The sequence below is a fragment of the Ananas comosus genome, linkage group 21 (assembly GCF_001540865.1).
Source record: "Ananas comosus cultivar F153 linkage group 21, ASM154086v1, whole genome shotgun sequence".
Classification (NCBI taxonomy): domain Eukaryota; kingdom Viridiplantae; phylum Streptophyta; class Magnoliopsida; order Poales; family Bromeliaceae; genus Ananas; species Ananas comosus.
In genome coordinates, this window is record NC_033641.1 from 9,543,022 (window position 1) to 9,565,186 (window position 22,165).

At 40.3% G+C, this 22,165-nt stretch overlaps 3 protein-coding genes across 3 annotated transcripts; 2 read left to right on the forward strand and 1 right to left on the reverse strand.

Annotated features, from left to right (window-relative positions):
* On the reverse strand, positions 28-10,064 carry LOC109726548. Its single transcript, XM_020256189.1, has 7 exons — positions 9,715-10,064; positions 9,184-9,624; positions 8,346-8,683; positions 6,866-7,077; positions 1,089-1,345; positions 497-675; positions 28-380 (listed from the first exon to the last, which is right to left on the reverse strand). Exons 1-7 carry the CDS (start codon positions 9,944-9,946, stop codon positions 291-293), a joined length of 1,749 nt encoding a protein of 582 aa, XP_020111778.1. The 5' UTR covers positions 9,947-10,064; the 3' UTR covers positions 28-290.
* LOC109726881 (acyl-coenzyme A thioesterase 13-like) lies at positions 10,940-13,768 on the forward strand. Its single transcript, XM_020256717.1, has 3 exons — positions 10,940-11,150; positions 12,008-12,151; positions 13,269-13,768. The coding sequence occupies exons 1-3, from the start codon at positions 10,962-10,964 to the stop codon at positions 13,410-13,412; spliced, it is 477 nt and encodes a 158-aa protein (XP_020112306.1). The 5' UTR covers positions 10,940-10,961; the 3' UTR covers positions 13,413-13,768.
* Positions 18,106-21,841, forward strand: LOC109726525 (LRR receptor-like serine/threonine-protein kinase GSO1). The gene is made up of 2 exons (XM_020256148.1): positions 18,106-21,142; positions 21,251-21,841. The coding sequence occupies exons 1-2, from the start codon at positions 18,544-18,546 to the stop codon at positions 21,556-21,558; spliced, it is 2,907 nt and encodes a 968-aa protein (XP_020111737.1). The 5' UTR covers positions 18,106-18,543; the 3' UTR covers positions 21,559-21,841.

Consider the following 22,165-nt stretch of genomic DNA (forward strand, 5'->3'; position numbering starts at 1 on the left):
TGTAGATAAAAGCCCATTGAATATCAAATACGCAATATATTTTTGTAATCAAGTAATATTAATCAAAATTTACAGGACTACAAACAAGGATTAAAGAATGGTGAAGCAAAGTCAAAATTTCATCCATCAATTAGCTCTATCCTAAAAAGAAAAAATAAAAATTTAAACATTTTAAAAGAGTGAAGATGCAATGCTGAATATTAGTGCAATTTTATCAAAGAATATACAAAAGTTAAAAAAACAAACTTTGTATTTTTGTTGAGGCGCTCTCGCTGAAAAATCATCGTAATCTAGTAGATTTTTGTGGAGTTTGTAGAATTACCGCGTGGTTCTACTGCTCTGTGATGGAAAAGTTTTGTGATAGCACGCCGCTCGCAATCCTGAACATGGAAGTTGTTTTTAGAACTCGAAGTACGAAAGCCGAAAATGAGCTTACAATGAAAAGAAAGAGGGAATTGATCAAATCAATGATGCATATGATTTTTTTGACAAGCACCTTAAACATGTTTAAGCGAAAAGGTTTCCTGGGGTTCATCCTTCTGAGCTTCAAGTATGTGTAAGCGAAACTCAGCTGGTCGCGAGGTGTGAACCGATCAACCTCGTTAAACCATAGACACGAAAATAAGTTCGACATCGGCGTGTGTTCTCTCACGATAAAAGATCCTTCCGGGACATCTGTAAATAATCGAAAAAAGCACATTAAAGTGACATATAATGTAAATAATAATAATAAATAATAATGGCAGTGTACTATAGAAGGGAAATGTGTAGAAGCTGTCCCCGTAATTTCGACAATATAGCAACTAGTCGAATTTTCAGTCCCTGAACTTCGCCGCTGCGTGTAATTGGATTATTGGCTCCGCCGCCAATCCAATGTCTAGAAAGTCACTTGCTCTAAACGTCGTGACTATCGTCATGTAAAATGACCATTTTGCCCTCTCCATGTAAAAACGACTAGTGGTAAAATGGTCATACAGGAAAGTTCAAGGACTGAAACATTTGAGAGTACAGAGTTTAGGCACTAGGTTGTGGATATTGTGCGAGTCCTTGGACGTTTCATGTATTTTACCCAAGTTATGAGTCCATACAGCTAGGAAGCAATTTGTCGGGATTGGAAGAGTTGAACTTGTTAAGCCCATCCGAACGGTAGAAATTGTACTGTTGATCGATGATGGTGTGATTAAACTTATTCAGCCTTTTATTCTGCTGCACCTCCTCCTCAACGCTGTGTCGACTGTAGTGATTGGAAATTGCATACTCTGCATTCTTCCTCCACAATAAATATTCGATAATAAGATAAGGGTCGGCATCAAGTCGCAGTTTGCTATCTAGCCATATTGAATACCTGAAATTGATAAAGCTGTTTAATGATAATAAAATTGACACAAAAAGATTTAATTAACTAAAAGAGAGACATCAACAAATCTGCTTCTATACAGAAAGAGAAAGAAATACAGCTATCCAAATTTCAGATCATTATGTCTACCAAGATGGTATCCTACTATAGGGTGGTCTTTTTTGGCTCGGTTGGAGAATTTGCAGAAGTTGAAGGTGTTTGAAGAAGCACTAAAAACATTTGCACTAAAATTCCCTCCAACAGGTTTTAGCTAAAGCAGAAGCTACAAATTTGAAGTTTTTACTTCTGCAATCCAAAAGCTCATTACAGTTTCCTGATCATAGCAAAGCTCCATAATGTTATTTAAAGCAAGAATCATTGTTGCTGCTTGGTCTAGAGCTGGTCAGAGTAGCCCGAGGCCAAGATCGCCGGATGGACCTGTTTGACACCCGGCCGCTTTCCTTATTAGATCGTCAACAAAAGGGGGTCCGCGGTTGACTACGTCTTGTAGATGCTACCTAAAAGGGAAGAGGTTCAAGAATGGCTGCATTCGAATAGGTAAGGTGGTAAGAAAGGCCCTACGGTCATCAGTCTATAGTGAGGGAACGTTTCCGCCGGAGCTTAGATCTAGAAAGCGCGATGATCAATGCAGGGGAGACTAGCCGAGAAGTTCCATCGTAGTGATGCGATTGAGAGTGGTTTCAGAATCGATCACGACTGATAGCTTATCATCTATGGGCTGACGAAGCTATTCATCATCAGAATCAGAGCGTCAGTCACTGTAGCCAAACTCTTCAAGAAAATGGTCCTTATCAGCGATCGGGCCTTGCACGGCAGTCCAATTCTTCAGTGGAGCATTTTACTTCTGGATTATTCAGCTGTCAATGCAAACCCCGTGCAAGACGCTGGAGCCTTCTGTCAGCTTTGAAGCCCTTGCTGGTTTTTCCATCATCCAATCCACAATAAATCGAATGAAACCTGGTGAAAAAGAAGGGAGCTTTGCCGTGTGCATAAACAAGAGAAAAAGAAGAAGCCTAGAAGCATCGCGATAAGCAGCAAAAAGATCTGCATCCTTACAAATCCGCTAAAGTTACTTCAAAATGTCCCGAGACTATTTTAAATAACCTTGGGTTAAAGGTTATCATCTAGGTGAAATAAATCTTTGACAAACCTATGTACACCAGAATAACTAAATCGAAAGAGGCCGAGAGCGAAGTGAACCTGATTGACATATTTTGCATTGCATTGAATAAGCAATTTCTGAACTATCTACGGATCCATTACGTCGAATTCGAAAAAGGGTGGCGAACGGAGTGAGTAGAAGGAGCGCGTGTAAGAAGAGTAACGGGTGACTACGAATTGTGATCAGGATACGTAGCAGGATTAGGGGGGAAGACTAAACTTTCGTACACCGAACTTGTGGGGAGAAAAGGAAGCTGCTAGGGTTTTTTCGAAAGAAAAACCCACACTTCGGTCTCACCTTTGATGGGGATTTTTTTTTCATTTTCAGAGAAGGGGTCTTTCTTTGGTTACCTTTTTCGTAAAGTCAAAGCGCCTCACCACTAGAGATGAAGTTGACGCCATAGGTTAAGGTAAGGCTAGATGGTTCTTAACCGTTTGTAGTCTCACAAACACGGTGTTAGGGTAAGTAGTAAAACACGAGATCCCACATAAACGAAGCAATCTTTAGCCTCCGTGGGGTAAAACCAGACAAAGGTCTTAGTCTGTTTTATCTGTCTTGGAGTGAAGGGTACAATTTCTGCTCGAGATACCAGAAAACTATAGTAGAGAAGAAGGGGGAGTTAGGGGGCTAAAGCCTCTTTCTTCTCTGACTCGATTTGTGGGTCATCGAGTAAAATGAACTTATTTTAGCTTCTCCTTGTTTTCTCTATTCTCATCTAGGTGCAAGAGAGGGTCATTCTAGGTTTCAGACTACCGCGAAAACTAGACGTTTGTCTGAGTATCGTAAACTTCTTTCTGATATTTAAGTTTTTCCGAACCATGAGTACCTTTGTGCTTGAATACCATATTCTCGTCTACTCTAATAATCTTCTTGGAATAAATGCTTCCATCTTTTCCAGCTTCATGTCCCCAAAAGTCCTCCGTAAAACTCTCTCCTAAACCACCTCCAACTAGATGAGCGGTGATTAGGGGTTTGGTAATGCCAAATCTGCGTCTAGACTCTAGCTGACCGACACTTGTCGGTAAATACGATTAGGGTTAGGCAGTAGGTTTCTCCTCGCCTTTCGGGATTTTTCCCGAATTTTGTACATCTTATCTTGTAATCAAACTCGTATGAATCGCGGATCGAGAAAGACGAAGTCACCACCGTAGACGTCGTAAAATTTTTCGAAATCAAAGACGGAGAGCAAGACGTTTAAGCATAAGTCTACCCATCCTGCCACCAACCCCTTGGCTTAACTCCTAAGCTGAACTCAATGGCTAGAATAACTCCGACGATATTCGAACAAACCCAACCACAAGTCAATATCTGGTAAGTGGAACTCATAAGTTGGACAGACCAATAGCGAGTCGAGGTAGGGATGAAAAGAGACAAAAGTTGATGAATAAAAGGTCCGGGAACAAGAGTGGCGCAGTCAAACAGATCGACAGGAGGAAGTGGAAATCTGAGCAAGCAAGTCGTCTCCGCCTCGCTTGTTCTAGTCAGCTTTAAGGAACAGACTTTACCGCTGAAATCACTCGACCACTTTTACGAAACTCACACTTTTCGAAGTACTCCGCCTCCCTCTTACCTACGGTATTCAGAAGGCGAGAACCACTTCCACGTCGAAAAGAAAGCCTTACGTGAAGGACACGATTTGTTTTAACCTTAACCGAAAGATGTAAATACTTTATTAGTTTCCACGCCTCTCGCATTAGTGGGCTTCGCCTCCCGATGGAAATAGACGATCGCCCGAAACTTTTCCTTCAAGGCCGTTTGTTACGTATATATATTTGAACCTATTTCTAGAGCGATATCTGTATCTGCTCTTCAGAAAAAAATCCCACCGCTTTCAACTGAATCAAACTGCCACCTTCTGTCGCCCTCCGGGTTACTATCTTCCACGGTTCTCGAGAACTTCTTATTCCAGACTATAAACTCAACTCTTGGTCTTCTTCGAAATAAAATAAATCTTCATATGCTCAACTATTGTCTTGTTCCTTGGGGTTGGTTGATCTCCTTAGATATCTCAACCAGAGTAAAGTTTACACCAAAAGAAAAGTGTGATAGCTTTACGCTCAAAGTCACTCGGGTGTAAAGCTAGTCTCTCTCGGACGGGACCCAGCATAATGGCCTTTCCTTTCACCAAGCCTTTCCGGGGGAGAAGTATTCGGTTTTCAGATTCTGATGATGATAATAATCATATCATTAATCTCATATCATTATTCATTCTTTATGTTGGGATTAAACAAAACGATAAACCAAGTAGCTGAGGCGCGCGCTCCAGATCGCGACAAACCAGTCGGGTAGACAAAACCCATGTCTCCAACTTACCTTAATTCTTAGGAGAGTGGAAAGTCGATTAATTATTTCTTATAGTTGAAAGTGATTCATACGACCCCAGATCGCTTACCTTGATCTCTCGGTCGGTCGTTTTTCGGACTAAGACAGCCGGCCTCCTACTTTTATTTTTTTCGTGTGTGTTTTGTTATCCATCTCGCTCTTAGCTTGAGTGAACACATGGTAAACCCCCCTATTTATGACTACGGGAAGGATGGAAAATCGCAGAGCGTACTAGTTAGCTAACTTATGAGTCTAGTCTCTTGACGAAGCGTAGGATCGCAGACTCATCAATCCATAGTATGTACTCTTAGTTTTTTTCCGTCGTCGATGATAACCTTACTGATACGGGGCATGCAGGTTGTTCGTCTGGTTTTCACTAAGAGCCGATCGGTCTTCTCTTCTCAAGAGGAAAAGCCTAGTTCCGAAAGAAACCAAACCTTTTTCAGTTCTTCGAAGAATAGGTGGTTGGAGAGAGAGGAGAGGGAAGAATCGAAGAATCCAGCTCATCAGGAATCAATCTCGTCGTCAATGGAAATTATGTTCGTTCGAGGGGCTCGAAAGGATTGTATAACAACTACTACCATTTTATCTCGCTAGAAGTAAGTAGGCGCAGTTCGCTACGATGGAACTGTTTGTTTCACCAAGAAATCTGTTTCTTCTTTCTCCTTTGAGGGCGTGAGCGTGGTACCTTACTTTCTCTTACCACGATATATCGGTTAGTAATGCAGTGTTTCCTTCCTCGAAATGTTGATCTTCTCCCCGAGCCCCTACCACTTGATAGACCATAGAAGAAAAAGAACTGAGCGTTGAGGTTAAGGTAACTAAGACCCAGACCGACCACTCCACTTGAGAGAAATGAGTCGGTCGGAGTTACGAGACGAGACAAGTCGTTACGTTACCCTCACCACGACGAGAAGATGGCCATGGCCTCGACGAGAAGAAGATGGATATGGCCTGGCCCCTCACGAAGAAGTTGTGGAGGTCATTCATTCTTTAACCTTGCCCTCCCTCATGATGGGCTTCTTCTTCTTCCTTCCCATCCTTTATTATCTGTCTTCGATCGAGTGATAGTCGGTCGGTCGTCGTCACCAAGCGAGTGGCGAAGAGAGGTGAGTCCGGTCCGTCCTCGATCGATTCGATGATCTGACCCAGTGGCTCGATGATACGCTGGTCCGTGCCGTGGCGAAGAAGAGATAGTCACGAGTGGATCGAGTAGTCTCTTCTGCTCTCTCCGATTCTATTGTCGTCTTCTCCGTAGGTTGATCTGGAAAGGGTAGGGTCGATGGATTGGATGGGGGATTCTAACTAACTTTTGAGCCTGACCTCGCTCGTAGGGGCCTTCGACGATTCGGATTCGATAAGGGTCGGTCTCGAGTCGACCGGATGGAATGAATGGATCGGTCGGGAAGAGAAAGCAAGTGATAAGGGTGGAACGAACGAACCGGCCCTATATTGGTCTAGAATCGCCACATATACCACGATACTTCGACTGGAATAAAATATATCCTTTCATCCTTTCCGACGAATATATATATATATATATTTATATTTATATTCCTCTTCGAAAAAGAAGTACGATCCAAACCGCTCGATTAACTCGGCATCTAATACTTGGTGACTACCTAGGACGGTTGCAGTACCAAACCGTGTTTTCCGAATCCCAAGATGAAGTTGATAATCTAAGTATAAATAAAATGCGTTATAGAAAACTCAACCACGTATCACTNACTGGGACATCCGTCTTTTCAGCGCCTAGTTTTGATGGTGAAGGCTTGAGTTCTAAAAAAAAAAGGAGAGTACCATAACGAGAAGAAAGCGAGATGCATAAAACAGGCGATTCCTCCATCACAAACCGGAAACCAGATGACGCACTAACGAAACCAAGCTGCATGAACTCAAGAAATAAAGAAAGAGACCAAATGACCAGCCAAACAAAGCTTGATGACCTAAAAACCATTCGAGAAGCAGGCCAAAAAGTAGTTAATGTTGAAATATAAAGGCTATTTGCATCTCTTTTTCCTTACCTGGAAGAAGGGAAAAGCTGATGAGGCAAAAATTTAGGTATTTTGCCAACTCTCCGCATGTCGTCATAAGGCAAGTTTTTAACCACTATGATCTTCCACAGGCCAACAAAACCCGAGCCATCCATTTTTAAGCCTTCTGATAACAAGGTCTGCAGAGTACTTTCATCCAAAAACATAGCAAAGCAGACATTTTTCTTTGAAAGTTGCGTAATCTGCAAATAAATTAACAAAATTAAATTCAGTGGCAGGCAGTCTATCGCAGAAAACTAAGCATCATCAAATGAAGTCCTAAATATATAGCATGTATACATACAATGATTCACTAGATAAGGGATAAATGGTGTTCTCTAAGAAGGAATATATTGGTGGTTTACAAGACAAAGAGAATAGGAATGAACCTCACCAACTTCAAAAAATAAAGGCTCTAAATTAACCTGCCAGGTTTCTTTCTTTTTTTTTTCCTTTTTTCTCTGTTGAGATAAAAAGCTCCATTATATACACGTTTCATCACAACTCTGTTTCTACCACCAATTTTAGCAACATATATATATATATATATATATATATATATATATATATATATATATATATATATATCCTTTGCTACAATTCAACATAGGAATCAGAATATACAAATCAGGTAAGGTGATCATTTGTTTCAGAGCTACATGTAAATAAAGCAACATATATGAAATCTTGATGTACCTGGAACTAACAAATGTACCAAATTAGTTATAAAAGATAGAATTGTTAGTCTAAAAGCAAGATTAATGGTAAAGTCCAATTGTGAAAAAACATCTACATTTTGCAATTGCTTCACTAAATTTTTGACAAATAATTATTGATAAAGTGCCAAAAAACTTCAGGGTTCAAAAGAAAAAAAGAGGGTTTTTCAGTGACAGAGAATACATGTCTAACCAACAGAAAGCTCACTTAAGTGTATCTGTAATCAGACAGAAGCTCAAAGGACTCGAACACAAAGTAATAACAACAAATACATCTACTCCATCAGATACTCAACAAATGTATAAAAAAGAGCAACTTTAAGAACTTCTCTATTCATGGCAAAATCTGATGTTAAAATAAGTTAAAAATGTATGAAACTGACCTGAAGAAAAGACCCGATTCAGGACGACTACCCAAACTTTAGAAGTTTTGATATTGCTACTTACCTCTCAATTCATTTGATTTAAATCATTTGATAGTCTTTCCTTACAAACTTTGGGTGTGCCCTTTGTTTCAAAAGGAATTGAATCACATGAAAGCAAACAACACATCTAAATGTTGTTATATGGAAAGAACACCAAATGGCTCAAATCAAATGAATTGAAAGGTTGGATAGCAAAATCAGACTTTCTAAATGTCTGGGTAGTCGTCACGTAACGGGCAATAGTTTAGGTCAGTTTGTGAGTTCTAGCTTGAAATTATTACCATTGTATATTCTACAAAAAACTATGTAATTTATTAAGATACTTGTTACCTTTTTACCAGTCGGTGGTCTCAGATGATCCGAATTCCCGAAAATGCAAGACGATACAACGACATGGCATTTGCTCATGTATTCTCTATCTTCTTTTGAAAGATCAAACCCAGTTCCTTCTATAAATCCACAATTGATTTTCTGATCTCCAGCATGATATGACTTCTCCCTTTCTTGAAGACTCTGATGGCCGGCGAATCTTGGTTCCCAATCTTTCGATCCTATCGGTTGGTTTTCAACGTCTGTATACTGCAGAGAAAATCTGGCAAATTTTTTATCCACAGAAGGCTCTACTAGTTGAGCTGTGGACTGCAAGAACTTCATCTCACAGGTTGAACCTGATTAAAAAGAGAAGGATAAAACAGGTAAATTAGGCATTAAGGAAAAGAAAAGAAAAAAAAGGCTTGTCGCATTGAGAAAGGTACAAATGCTACCAATTCTTAAATTTCAAGTAGCCATATTACTGTAGTGTGGCTAAGAGGTCATATTTAGCAAATGCTGCAAACTTTGTAATAATACTAGCTACAAACTCGCATAAGTAACAAAAAGTTAAGAACATACAGATATTAAGTCCTTAACTACAATGCACTTTGACAAGAGTACCTGAACTTCTAATATTTTGATTTTACCGCATCACCTTTTCATTTCTTTTGACCACCAAGCTCTATTTGAACTTAACAATGTCCAGTAAAACAAATACGCAAATTTTAGTCAAAGATAACAACCTTTAACTGTTTCCATGAAAGAAATATATATAGCAGAACATACTGTCAAATAACACAATACGCCACTAATTAACACCACAACTATATGCAAAACTAGTAGTTTAACAAATCACCCGAAAATTTGTGCCTTTTTGGTTTTCTCTTCGACCGCGACTTCCTCCGAGAACCAGAACGCTTCACATTATCACCGCTTGTGCGATCACCGTTCTTCTGCGTACCACCTTCTTCGCCATTAGCAGAGTCTCTTTCCAATGCACTCACGAAGGCATCTTCTCCAACCTTATCCACATCATCACCATCATCATGGTCCACCCCAACACCACCATCATCATCATCAGCAACATCATCGTCACCATCATCATCAACATCATCATCATACTCGTCATCAGGATCCATCTCCTCTGCTCCATTAGACAATCCTTCTACATTACCACTAATCCCTTGCGCACTATCCCCGTTATCCCCAATCTGATCTTTCCCAACATTTTGCCCTAACGTCATAACCAACCCCATCTCCCTCCTCCCACCATCGTCCTCCTCCCCGAGCCCTTTCTCTACGCCAATCCCAAAAACTTCTCATTAGATTGAATGAAAGGGACGAACAAAGGACCTAAAGACGAGACTATGGGGCTAGGTTTTCGTACCATTGTGGCGGAAGAGGCGGCGGCAGCCGAGGAAGGCGAGAAGGGCGACGAGGGTGAGGGCGACGACGAAGAGAGTGGCGGGAGGGGGGCGGCGGAGGCGGTGGTGGGGTTTTCCGGCGCGGCGGAGCCTCGGTGGGCGGTGGTGGACCTGGCCCTCGATCGGAGGGTGGTGGTCGGTGTGGGAGCGCGACGCGGATCGATCTCCGCCCCCCGATTGCCGATACAGGCTCATCGCCGCATCGTTCGAGCTCGCTCGCTCTACAATGGGGATCGATGAGAGAGAGAGAGAGGGTTTAGGGTTTTGGAGGAGGCGACGAAGAGGAGGGAGACGACGAAGGGAATTTGTAGTAGATGGTGGGATAACGAGTATTTATAGGTTCATTGTTGGGTAGGTATTGGGGTAGATATTATCGTAAGCAAAAGTGAGACAACGTCCATGGTTTCTTACGTGAACCCGGTCTATAGACCGGGTTCGTGAAAACTCTAATTTAAAGGTCTTAAAATCTAGAAGGTAACAGTGTATAGTTTTATCCCTCCTTTAACATTTTTTTCGAGTAGATACACAGCTCCCCAGTTTTAAAAAAATTTCAAATAAATATATAAGCTTAATACTTTTTTATTATGTTATTAAAACTTTACTTTTTTTTGTAATATTTCAATAGAATAAACCAAATCTGATGTATTTTATTAGTTTAGAATTACGGCGTCAACTACTTTCACTTTCATACTTAGTTCTAAAACACTGTAAAACTTGGCCTTGATTTAGTTAAGATATGAATTTTACAATCCACTTCAACATACTTCTGTCGCAACTCCTTCACTGTCAATATTATTTATAGTTCTCAGCGAACTAGGTCGCGCATTTGTTTTGATCGAGCTCGGAGTTGAAGGACTGAGTTCGTGTAACAGGAGTTTGTCGCTCGACTTCTTTGGAGCTCACACAGCCCACGCAGGAGAACTCGTGACTTTGCTCTCGACAGTCGCAAAGTCGAGCTTTGCCCTACGGACGGAAGTGGCCGAGCTCGACGGAGTATAGTTCCGTTTTACAGAACACTCTTTAGGCCTTCATAGAAACATAAAACCATAGTAAGAGAGCATGCCTTTGTGGACCCGGCCCACGCAATAAATTGTACCTGGGCCGAATTTTGGTAAATTACGGCCCAGCCCAACTATTTAATCATAATTACATATATACCCCCCAACGGATTTTGTCGTTGTTAACGGATCTTATCCGTTACGGATCGGCCATGGATCTCGATGCGGTGAAGCGCTCCCTCGAGCTCGATCCCGATCCCTCTTCGTCCTCCTCCTCCTCCTCCCCTGCGGCGGAGCTCCCACCGAGCTTCTACGACGCCTTCGTCCTCCATGGCCTCCGCATCGACGCCGCAGAGCCCCGCCGCGTCCTCTGCTCCCTCTCCGTCCCCCCTCGCCTCGCGGTATCACCCCGTCCCGGGATCAAACGCCCTGTTTGGTGCCCTAAATCTTCCGATTCGGTATCCTTGTTGTTTGGAGTCGCTAAGGCTTGGGGTTTCGATCGATTGTTGGAAGGATGTGGTGGGATTTTTTGCGATGCGGTTAATTTTTATGTTTTGAGGTCGTTTGATCCTCTGCAGCAGTAATTTGTACTAGAGTGGTTGGTGATTAGAAAACGTATGGAGTTTATGCTGCAGTGGAGAGTAGTTCGGCGACCAGAAGCAGTTCCTGCTTCTGCTTTTGAGGTTTCGATTCATTGTTGGAAGGATTTGGTGGGATTTCTCAGACGATTCCACTGCTTCTGCTTTGAATTTTAACTGCAGTTATATGTGATAAGAGTGTTAGGTGATCAGAAAATTGTGGAGCTTCTGTTGCAGTGGGAAGTCGAAAAAAAAAAAAAAAACGTGATTTTGGCGAAAATGGAAGCTCCAATTTGGAACTTTTGGTTCTCCTCCAGAGAGAAGCTTTAGTGTAGAGCTTATGTTGTAGCGGGAAGTAAAAAGTGTGATTTTGGCAAAAGCAGAAGCTCCTGTTTCGAAACTTTGGTTCTCCGGCCGAAAGAAGCTTTTACGGGCCACTTAATATCGCGTTTCTGATTAGTATTATGCCCTAGCCAATACATTGAAATGATTCCTTTTTATGTTTCTCTGAATAATTTAATAGGATGGAGTTCATTTAAACCTCAAATTATTCCAAACAAAAAGAAATTCGCCTGTAAATGAATTCAACTGAGTTCCTCTGAATTGATCTTGCTTGAATTCTGTATAAAACTTGGTTCCAAACATGGCAAACAGAGTGTAAATCTGGATTTTTTTTGCAGAACTCGGAAAGCTACCTCCACAGCGGCGTAATTGCGACTTTGGCGGACGTCGTGGGCTCCGCCGTGTTCTATAGCAGCGGGTTTCCAACCAGCGGTGTCTCCCTGGAGATCAGCATCTCCTACTTGGACGCTGCATTTATTAATGTGCGCGCCTTATCTCTAAATTGCGGTTCTCAATGTTAGCCTTATTGTTAATCAGTTGTTCGACAACTCATTCTGAATAGAATAGGATGACTTTTAGATTTTCTGAATTCAGTTGGCTCAACTTTTGAATTAGAATGAGTATAATTTATTCCTAAATTGAATGAAGTGCGCACTTCAATTTGATGTTCTTGGCTTTATGTTCAAAATGCTCTGCAAAACTGAAGTTTCATTGAATAATGTCTTTATTAAGAGTTTAAACTTTAAACCTGGGAGGTAGAGACATAGGTGGAAGTGGGAATGCATGATTTGTTTAGATGCTGTGTACCAATTATCTTAATCTAGCACTTCATATGCAGAATATAATATAACTAAGCAGAATATAGTATACCTGACTGAGAAAGTCTTGTAGAGGGTTTATTTGGGTAAGTTGAAACACCTCAACCTGTTAGTTTGAACCCCTAACTATTCTATTGTAATAATTGGGTCTTTAACCTTTGCATTCTGTTGAAATCTTACTCTTTCGGTTAAATTCCGCCATCAAATTAGACAGAAATATTTATATAGATGGTGCCAACTTCTGGATTTCCCATGCATCGCTTAAATTGGCATTTTCAGCCAGTTTACATGGAATTTAGTGAAAAGGTAAGGTTGCAGCAAAATGAATACTGCTATATTACTTTGTCGTGTCGTATTATTTTCTGAACAGTTAATATTCTAGTTCATTTGTGATACGGACGGTGGAAAGGAAAACAATGACTCTTTACTTTCTGCTGATTGTGGTTTTGAAAACTAGCATAGATAAAGTAAATCATGGCACAAGGGTTCTTGTGTGTCATAAAATTCTGAGGATGAATTTATTGAACTATATAATCTAAGATAGTTCATTTCCTGTAGCCTGATGCTTGTTGGCTTTATTGAGCAATTATTCTTGTTCCGATCCTGTTTCTTAAGTAGTTTTCTCCATATCAAAAGATTTTATTTCCAAATTAGCCTTTGAACAGTTTTTTTTAATTCCTTCTTTTTCTCTTCTATCTAAGATTATTGTGAGTCTTATACTTAGGCAGTGTATCTGATGATTTGACTAACATCAGAATATAAATGACTACAAATTATGCAGGAAGAAATTGAGATCGAGGCAAAACTGTTGCGAGTCGGAAAAGCAGTTGGGGTCACCTCTATCGAGTTCAGGAAGAAGAACACGGGGAAGATAATAGCCCAGGCGCGCCATTCCAAGTATCTCGCAGTTTCTAGCAAACTGTGAGGCCTTCCTTTTACGCCTTGTATTGATGATTCACAAAGTTGAACCCTATTACTCCCAACTAGATAGATTTATTTGACCTGCGTGTAATTCACAATGAAAAGGCAATTATTATGTCGTATATCGATAGGGATGATGATGCTTTAACTGTAAATCCTGCTACATGACCGATGTTTTTGGGAGGAAGTTACAGTTCTCTCATCAATGAACCAATTATCATATATGGAATCATATCTTATGCAAGACCATAAGTTTACTTGGTACTGTGTCCTGTTAAAGTAACAGATGTAAACATCACAATTTTTTGCTATTCTGTGGTTAAGTAAGGAAGGTATTTTTCTGAGACTTGTGCCGTATAATGCTTGAAGTATTAACAGTGAATCTCCTCAATTCACACAGAAAAGTTTGTCAGTGTTCTCAATTTTTAGTTCTGCCACCTTATCGCGAAGTCAAAAGATCTTGTGCTGCCATTGGAACTGAGAGATTGCTGAAATATAATTGATTTTGTCTATGTTATTTATTCAAACTTTTAATACAGTTTCTTCGGTTGTATTTTGTATCCTTGTTAAACATTATGCTATAAGCTGGTTAGATGATAATGTTGCTAAAAGATACAAAGTTTTCGAGTAAAGCTGGAATACTTGTTTGTGTTATTTCCCCGAATGGGGCATTCAATTGATGATCGACGCTGTTAAATGCAATCTGCTTTATTTTTAACTCCTTAAGAATCGAATTTTTTGTGATTTTGTGAACTTATTTGTTTGGTGATAAAGTGGTATTAAATTCATTTTATATTAGTCGTTAAAAATTATCAATTTTGAAACCATTTGTATACTAGCCATATGATGCAAAAAAAAGTCGCAAAATTTGAAGATGCCGATCATCGATCAGGATGTCTTGGAAGTGTTCTATTTTCTCTTGGAAGTGTTCTAGCTTTACTCCAAAGTCTTTTGCTATTATGAAATCAAGAATTATTTATCAAGTTAAAAGTTCATATCCTCAAAAAAAAAAAAAAAAAAAAAGAAAAAAGGAAAAATTCATTGATCTATTTTTAAATCACCCTCAGTTTTTGTCATATTAAACCATTTTTTCCACTAATTGTGGTCATAATATACTAATCAAAAGCACCTTTTTTATTTTTTTTTTAGAAAAAATAAAGGTGATTATATTCTATGAAAATAGGCTAAAAAAAAGAACACATCAAAAGAGCATTCAAACTCCTCTAGAGGAGGGAAGAGTCAAGAAAGGGACCCTCTCCCGTATCCAACACTCCATTGAATAATTCTATGTTGAATTTCTTCATGTGGACCCCAATAGACTCTCATTATTATTCTCTTTCTTTTTCTTCTTTTTTCTTTTTTCTTTTTTTTTTTGATTCTGTATACAGGTCTTTGTATGGAAGATTGACTTGAAGTTGGGATATGAGTTTCAAATTTAAGCCGACACGAGTGTTCAAATGTTGAACATAATATGTCTCATTTTACATGAATCCGAGACCGGACGAGTCCTAAGTTTAAACGACAACATAAATTCGAATGCCGACCTTATTGTTGGTATTTATATTGACTTAAGGGGCCAGCATCTTGCCTTATGGCGGAGAGTCAGGTTGTGTCTAGTCATGTTTGATATTGCGGAAGGTCGAATTGGATCGGGCCATGTTCGAAGCAGCGAGAGACCGGTTGGGCCAAGTCACAAATTGAAACTCATAAGCACTATGCTTATATGTTTTAAATGAGTTGATTATATCTTTTTGACACTCGAACTTTTAGAATTAATGGTTAGCGTCAATGGTCTGACAATTTAGACATCAAACATCGGACTACTGGTTATGTTACTATTGTAGTGCTTGGAATTAGATTTTTTTTTTTTTTTTGGGAACAAGTCCACAGGCTCTACCTATTATTCATCTTATTACATTTATGTTATTACTCTAAATCATTCTATTTTTAAACGAGTATGCCGTGTAGATCGATGTTTCCGAACCTATTTACCAGTAATGTGGCGTATCAACCAACTGCGCTAAATAGTAATAGTAAAATAAGAATATCATATGCTAGGAGGAGACTTTTACTGTACTTGGTATTTGAAATGATGCACTTTATTAACTTACTTTTGACCTTTTGCTTGAACTTGACCTAACAGAATCAAATGATTCTGATATTTCCATTTCACACTTTTCATGCCCACCAATGCTGCTAATTGCTTTTCTTTTTTTTCTTTTTTCATACTCAACACTATGATTTTACCTTCTTTTTCTTCTATACCTCTACTAGGGTTAAAGTTCAATCTGAATTTGAATTTAGTCCTCATATTTTTAATTGTAATAATTTAGTTGCTGATATTTGGACACCCAATTTTAATTTAGTCATCAAATTTTGTATTTAAATCATATCCTAATCATTCTGTTTTCAAAGGATTTAATTATTGCGCATACTAATCAATGCTTCTTAGAGTCCATTTGACTTTTCTTACGCTTCTACTTTCACCAAAAGCAAATTTTAGCTCAAGTGTTTAACAAACTAGAAAAGTTAAAGCTCTTACTACAATAGGAAGCAAAAAATAAAATTTTAAGGCTCGGCTTTGACGCTACTCCAGAAATAAAGCTATTAATATTGCGGTTTGTTCTGATACCGCTATTCTGATAATATTTTACAAAATAGTACTACATTCTAAAGCGCGAACAAACAATTACGTAGTGCGCCCCTTAGTTCTAATAAACAACAATTAAAAAGTCGCAAAGTTTAGCTTAATAAAGACCACAAATGATAAAACAACTATGTATTGCTACTCCCTAATAATAAGTAGAGAGAGAGAGAGAGAGAGAGAGAGAGAGATTCAACCTTGCACTTTAATTATTCGACTCTTAACACATCACATTGTAATTCTAACTCAAGCATAAATTAAACTTGTATTAACAATAAGATAATGTTGGTTATTGCTAAATGTTAAAATAACAGTACTATTATTGTACATCGAGATCCTAAAACCCATATTGTTATTATTATTAATTATCACCGTCAAACACGGCGTGTCGCGTCCGCTCAAACACACACGCAGGCACAAGCACAAGCACAAGCACAAGCACAAACACAAGCACAAGAAGAGTGATCACACCCATTAATTAACTAAGATTGGGGAATGAAATCTCTTATTAATGAATGATAGAAATTTGGGTATAAGTTACAAAATCTGAACTTAAATAAAAATCCAGTCAAATGTTGGGCATCTGGGAACTGCAGAAAGAAGTGACATGTGCTGCCAACTTTAGGCCGAAAAAGATCCTGCAACTGTTTGGGATTTGCAGCAAAATACATTACTTGCAATATAAAAATATTTTATCAATTTTTACAAGTGAAAACATATTGTGCAGATCATATTAACTCTGTCTTAATACTAAACATAATCTTAATATTTCACATAATGCAAATAGTTCAATAGGGTAGAGAATCAAAGGACTAATAATACTTACTGTTAGATATGACTCAAAATCTATTTCGTTGGATTTATGACTCGCCAACAGCTTTGCGGTGCGACCAAATTGAGAAATTAAATTGTGAAGGGAAAATAAATGTCTGTGCTGGATAGCGAAGGGCTCGGGCCGTCAAGCCCGAGCCCGTAGCCCACCACTGACATTCGTCAGGGGGTGCGAGGGTGCGGGGGGCGGAGGCCCCCGCGGTACGGATCGGATCCGAAATTCGTTATGAATTTTTTCTCTTCGTTTTTGCCCTAGAGGCGTGTGATCGTGGTTAGTTGTAATCTGAAGAACATTATATTCCCTTTTGTTTCGATAGTGATGTTCTCTCCTCCCTCGTCCGTGGTTTTTTTCCTGCAAAAGATTTTTCACGTAAATCTGTGTATTCTTTCATTTCTGCTTATGATTTGATAATTTTGTGTTCGTTATTTCGTTTTCGTTTGTGCGTTTGTCGTAACACTTACTAATATGTTCAATGTAAACAAATCCTATGTATTCATAGAATAAAACATAAATGGCAAATATTATTTCTTTATTATTAATAGTATTTTAATTTTCGCCGTGTAGCAATCAATAGAAAAGTTTTGGACCAAATCTTTAAGACCTAATATTACATAAACTTACATGCATTCAGAAAAAAGAAACCGTAAAAAAAGGATTCATAAAATTTTTATCTTTTTTTTAAATGTTAATTCGATCAGACATTGCTAGCTGTCAATTCGATCAGACGTTTGATGCTTCAGTAGAAGAAAAACAGCGTGTCTAACGAGCGTACCCTAGTACTTGAATTGAAACTTTTTTTTGTTTCATTTTTTTTCCTTTTTTTTTTACTTTTTTTTGTTTCATTTTTAATATTTTTTTTGGTCTGGTTTGGAGGTTTCTTTAGTTTATTTTTGTAGCTTAATTTATTTTTTTTAATGAATGAAGTATGTAGTATATTTTTTTTTTTTTTGAAGAAAAAAAATGTTACTCTTTTTTTAAGCACTCCTAAATAAGTAAGCTGGACATTGTAAGGAACATAAGACCATTATTCCTACATTACATGGTCATGAACTGGTGGTAGACCCATTAACTATTCTCAGTCAACTCAGGCCCCTCTAAATACTCTCTCTCTCTCTCTCTCTCTCTCTCTCTCTCTCTCTCTCTCTTTTCAAGTGTTTTTGTCCACATCTCTCTCTCTCTCTCTCTCTCTCTCTCTCTATTCAATGTTCATCTTTCCAAGGAGACCAACCCTTTTTAGTCCACATCTCTCTCTCTCTCTCTCTCTCTCTCTCTCTATCTATTCCAAGGAGACTCTCTGTCTCTCTCTCTCTATTCCAAGAAGACTAAACCCTGTGTTTTTGAGTCCACACCTCTCTCTCTCTCCTTCACTCTTCTTTTCTTGGTAATAAAAACCCCATCTTTTTCCCCCTCCTCTTCTTCCTAGAAATATATGATGTTAGATTCATCTTAAGAATCAATAGGATAAATGGAGGTGAACCCATCATCATAACACCCCTATCACAAAACAAAATCCCCCCACTCTCTCTCTCTCATCCTCTTCTTCTTCCTAAAAGAGATGAAGATGAACCCAACATAAAACCCAACCACAACAACACCAAAAACCCAATTTTTATTTTCATCAAAAGAACCCAAAGAGAGAAGAGAGAGGAGCTCACATTAATGGAGAGGTATGCCCACATCTCCTTCCCTTTCCCCATCATCTTCTCCTGCTTCTTCTTCTTCACCATCTTCTTCATCCATGGCCTTTTAGCTTCTTCCTCACAACTCAATCAAACCCAAGTGGAGATCATGAGAAACCTCTCCAAAACCCTCAACTCCTTAACAGGATCCAATTCTGAGTGGAACACCACAAACCCAGATCCCTGCTCGTGGGAGAGGGTCACTTGCTCTCCCCAATCCTCTCCAGATGCTGCAGTGACCCAGCTCTCCTTCTCAGGGCTTGGTCTCTCCACCACCAAAAACTCCTCCTTTTCCACCCTCCTTTTTGATCTCATCTGTGGCCTCAACACCCTGGAGCACCTGGACCTCTCCCTCAATTCCATCACCACCCTCCCCGAATCCTTCTTCGCCGACTGCGTCGGGCTCTCCGGATTGAAGTCCCTGAACCTCAGCTACAACGGGTTGGATGGAGCACTTGGTAACTTCTCAAACTTTGCGGGTTTGGAGACTCTGGATTTGTCCTTCAATCACTTGACAGGGCCTGTTCACAACCAATTCGATTCGCTGTCGCGGTTGAAAAGCTTGAATCTTAGCTCCAATCGCATGGTGGGCACAGTTCAGAGCTTGCTCGGCGGTGGTAAAGTTCTCACCTTGGAAGAGTTGGTTCTCTCCTCTAACAATTTCAGTGGAAACATACCCAATTCGGTCTCCGAGTACGCGAACCTCACTCTCCTGGATCTTAGCCAGAATAGCTTTAATGGGTCCCTTCCTAATGGCTTCGGAGAGTTTCCGAAGCTGGAAACCCTCCTCCTCTCCTCAAACAACCTCGTCGGGGATATCCCGGCGAGCTTATCCGGTATCGCGACGCTCTCGCGCTTCGCGGCCAATGAGAACAAGTTCTCCGGGACAATCCCCGGCGGGCTCACAAAGTACATGAGGATTTTGGACCTCAGTTACAATCAATTAGGCGGGGAAATCCCTTCCGACCTCCTATCGCCGCCTAGTTTGGAGTCGGTCGATCTCACCGGTAATCATCTTGAAGGGGCCATCCCCGCAAACTTGTCGCAAGGGCTTTATCGTCTTCGACTTGGCGGGAATTTGCTCAATGGAACAATTCCGGAGGCGATTGGGCTACTCTCGGGCTTGAAATACTTAGAATTGGAAGGTAACAAGTTGGATTCGGGTATCCCTTCTCAAATCGGCGATTGCGAGAATCTCACACTGTTGAATCTCGCTGACAATCGTTTGCGGGGAGGGATTCCAAAAGAGTTGGGTAATCTTCGGCAATTAGTGGAGTTGGAGCTCCAGATGAACAATCTTAGTGGAGGGATACCTAATGAGATTTTCCAGCTTTCTAGCCTGAGCACGCTAAATCTCAGCCGAAATTCTTTCTCCGGGGAGATATCGTCGGCGATTTCCGGCTTGAAAAAGCTTACGAATTTGGATTTGAACGACAACATGTTCTTTGGATCGATACCCAGCTCGATTAACAACTTGAATAATTTGATCGAGCTTCAATTGGGGAACAACAACTTGAGTGGGACAGTTCCGCCCATGCCGAGTAGCTTAACGATCGCTCTAAACCTAAGCAGCAACCTCTTCGGAGGGTCGATACCTTCGTATCTCGGCTCTTTGTCCGAATTGGAAGTTCTCGATCTCTCCCACAATAATTTTTCCGGCGAAGTCCCAAACTCTCTCACTAAGCTGCAATCTTTAACGCTTTTGGTGCTCTCTTATAATCGACTCTCCGGGGTCCTTCCTCAGTTCCCTCCTTACGTGAATGTCATTACAAATGGAAATGTGGACCTTATAGGAACCAATGATGGAACCGGCACTGTCACAAAGAAGAAGAGATCGAGTCTTATGATCATCATACTCGCTATAATTGGTGCTTTTCTTGGTTTGGGCTTAATTGCGGCGGTACTTCTATATGTGTTTTCTAAGAGATTTTATCGGGTGGAAGATGAAGGTATCGAAATCTCGGAGAACCCTCCTCAAATTGTGGATGGTTGTTTCGTGACGTCGAACAGCATCCACCGGTCCGCGATCGACTTCTCCAAAGCCATGGAAGCAGTTTCGGACCCGCGCAACGTCACTCTCAAAACGAGGTTTTGTACCTATTACAAAGCTGCGATGCCGAACGGAACCAGCTACTCGGTAAAGAAGCTCAACTGGAGCGACAAGAGCGTCCCGAGCGGGACCCACGAGAAGTTCGGGCAAGAGCTTGAAAGCTTGGGGAGGCTAAGCAGTTCGAACGTAATGGTTCCGCTCGCTTACGTACTGACCGAGGATAGCGCTTATCTCTTCTACGAGAACGCGCACGAAGGGACGTTGTTCGAGTTTCTTCATAGAAGTAAAGAAAACATTTTGGATTGGTCGTCCAGGTACAGTATAGCGCTTGGGGTCGCGCAAGGGTTGACTTTCCTTCACGGGTGCGCTCAACCCGTTCTTCTTCTCGATCTTTCGACGCTGACCATTCACTTGAAGTCGACCACCGAGCCTCAGGTTGGAGATATCGAGCTTTGTAAAGTTATCGATCCGTCCAAGAGCACGGGGAGCCTTTCTACTGTCGCTGGATCGGTCGGGTACATTCCTCCGGGTATGGGATGCTGCAAAATTTACCTGCTATCGTAATGCGGCACACGAAGGAGTGAACTTTTTTTTTTTTACCATACTGATACTAAATCTCTTTGTTTTGTGATCGCAGAGTATGCGTATACTATGAGGTTGACGATGTCCGGCAATGTGTACAGCTTCGGGGTTATCTTGCTCGAGTTGCTGACGGGGAAACCGCCCGTCAGCGAGGGGGTCGAGTTAGCCAAATGGGCCCTCAGCTATTCGACTAGGCGTGATCAGAGAGAGCAAATTCTGGACCCGAGGGTTTCAAAAGCATCACTCGGCGTCCGATCTCAAATGCTATCGGTCTTAAAGGTCGCCCTAGCCTGTGTCAATTTATCTCCCGAGGCGAGGCCGAAAATGCGGCATGTGTTGAGTATGCTATTCAACGCGAAATGAGAGTTGTTTGTTTTCGGGGTTTCTCAAAAAATTTGGACATTACCTAGCCATACCCTATGTTGGTGATAGTTATGTGGGTTTGGTTCCTTGTTATATCGTAATATATACCTTGAATCCTTGTAATATAATGTGATAAAAGATAGTTTTGCCTACTTAGAAATTAGTATGGAGAGAGGGGTGGATTTTGGTGGAAAAATGTAATATGGGAATTGAAGCAACTTGATATGAGCATCTTTGATGTTGAAATTTCAAAGTATATTTCTAAGTGCTGAAGCTTTAAGCAGTGATTGAAATTTGAAAACCACGGCCATGGAAAGATGTAAATTTGAAGTATATTTCTAGGTGCCGGAGCTTTTAAGTACTTATTTTTGAGTCTATGCAATATATTGAGTTGTTTGCTTCTTACAGAGTCTCTGCAAAAGTGTTGTTTAATTATGATGGGTACTTACCTATGTTATGCTATCACTACCTCTATGCTACTCTATAAGACCTGGATATCCTCAATAATGAAAGCTATGATCCCGCGCCGTATTGTGGTGATTAAAAGCATCTGCTTTCATACTTTGAAAGGGCCAAAAATTCTAAAAGCGCTTTCAATATTTTTCTC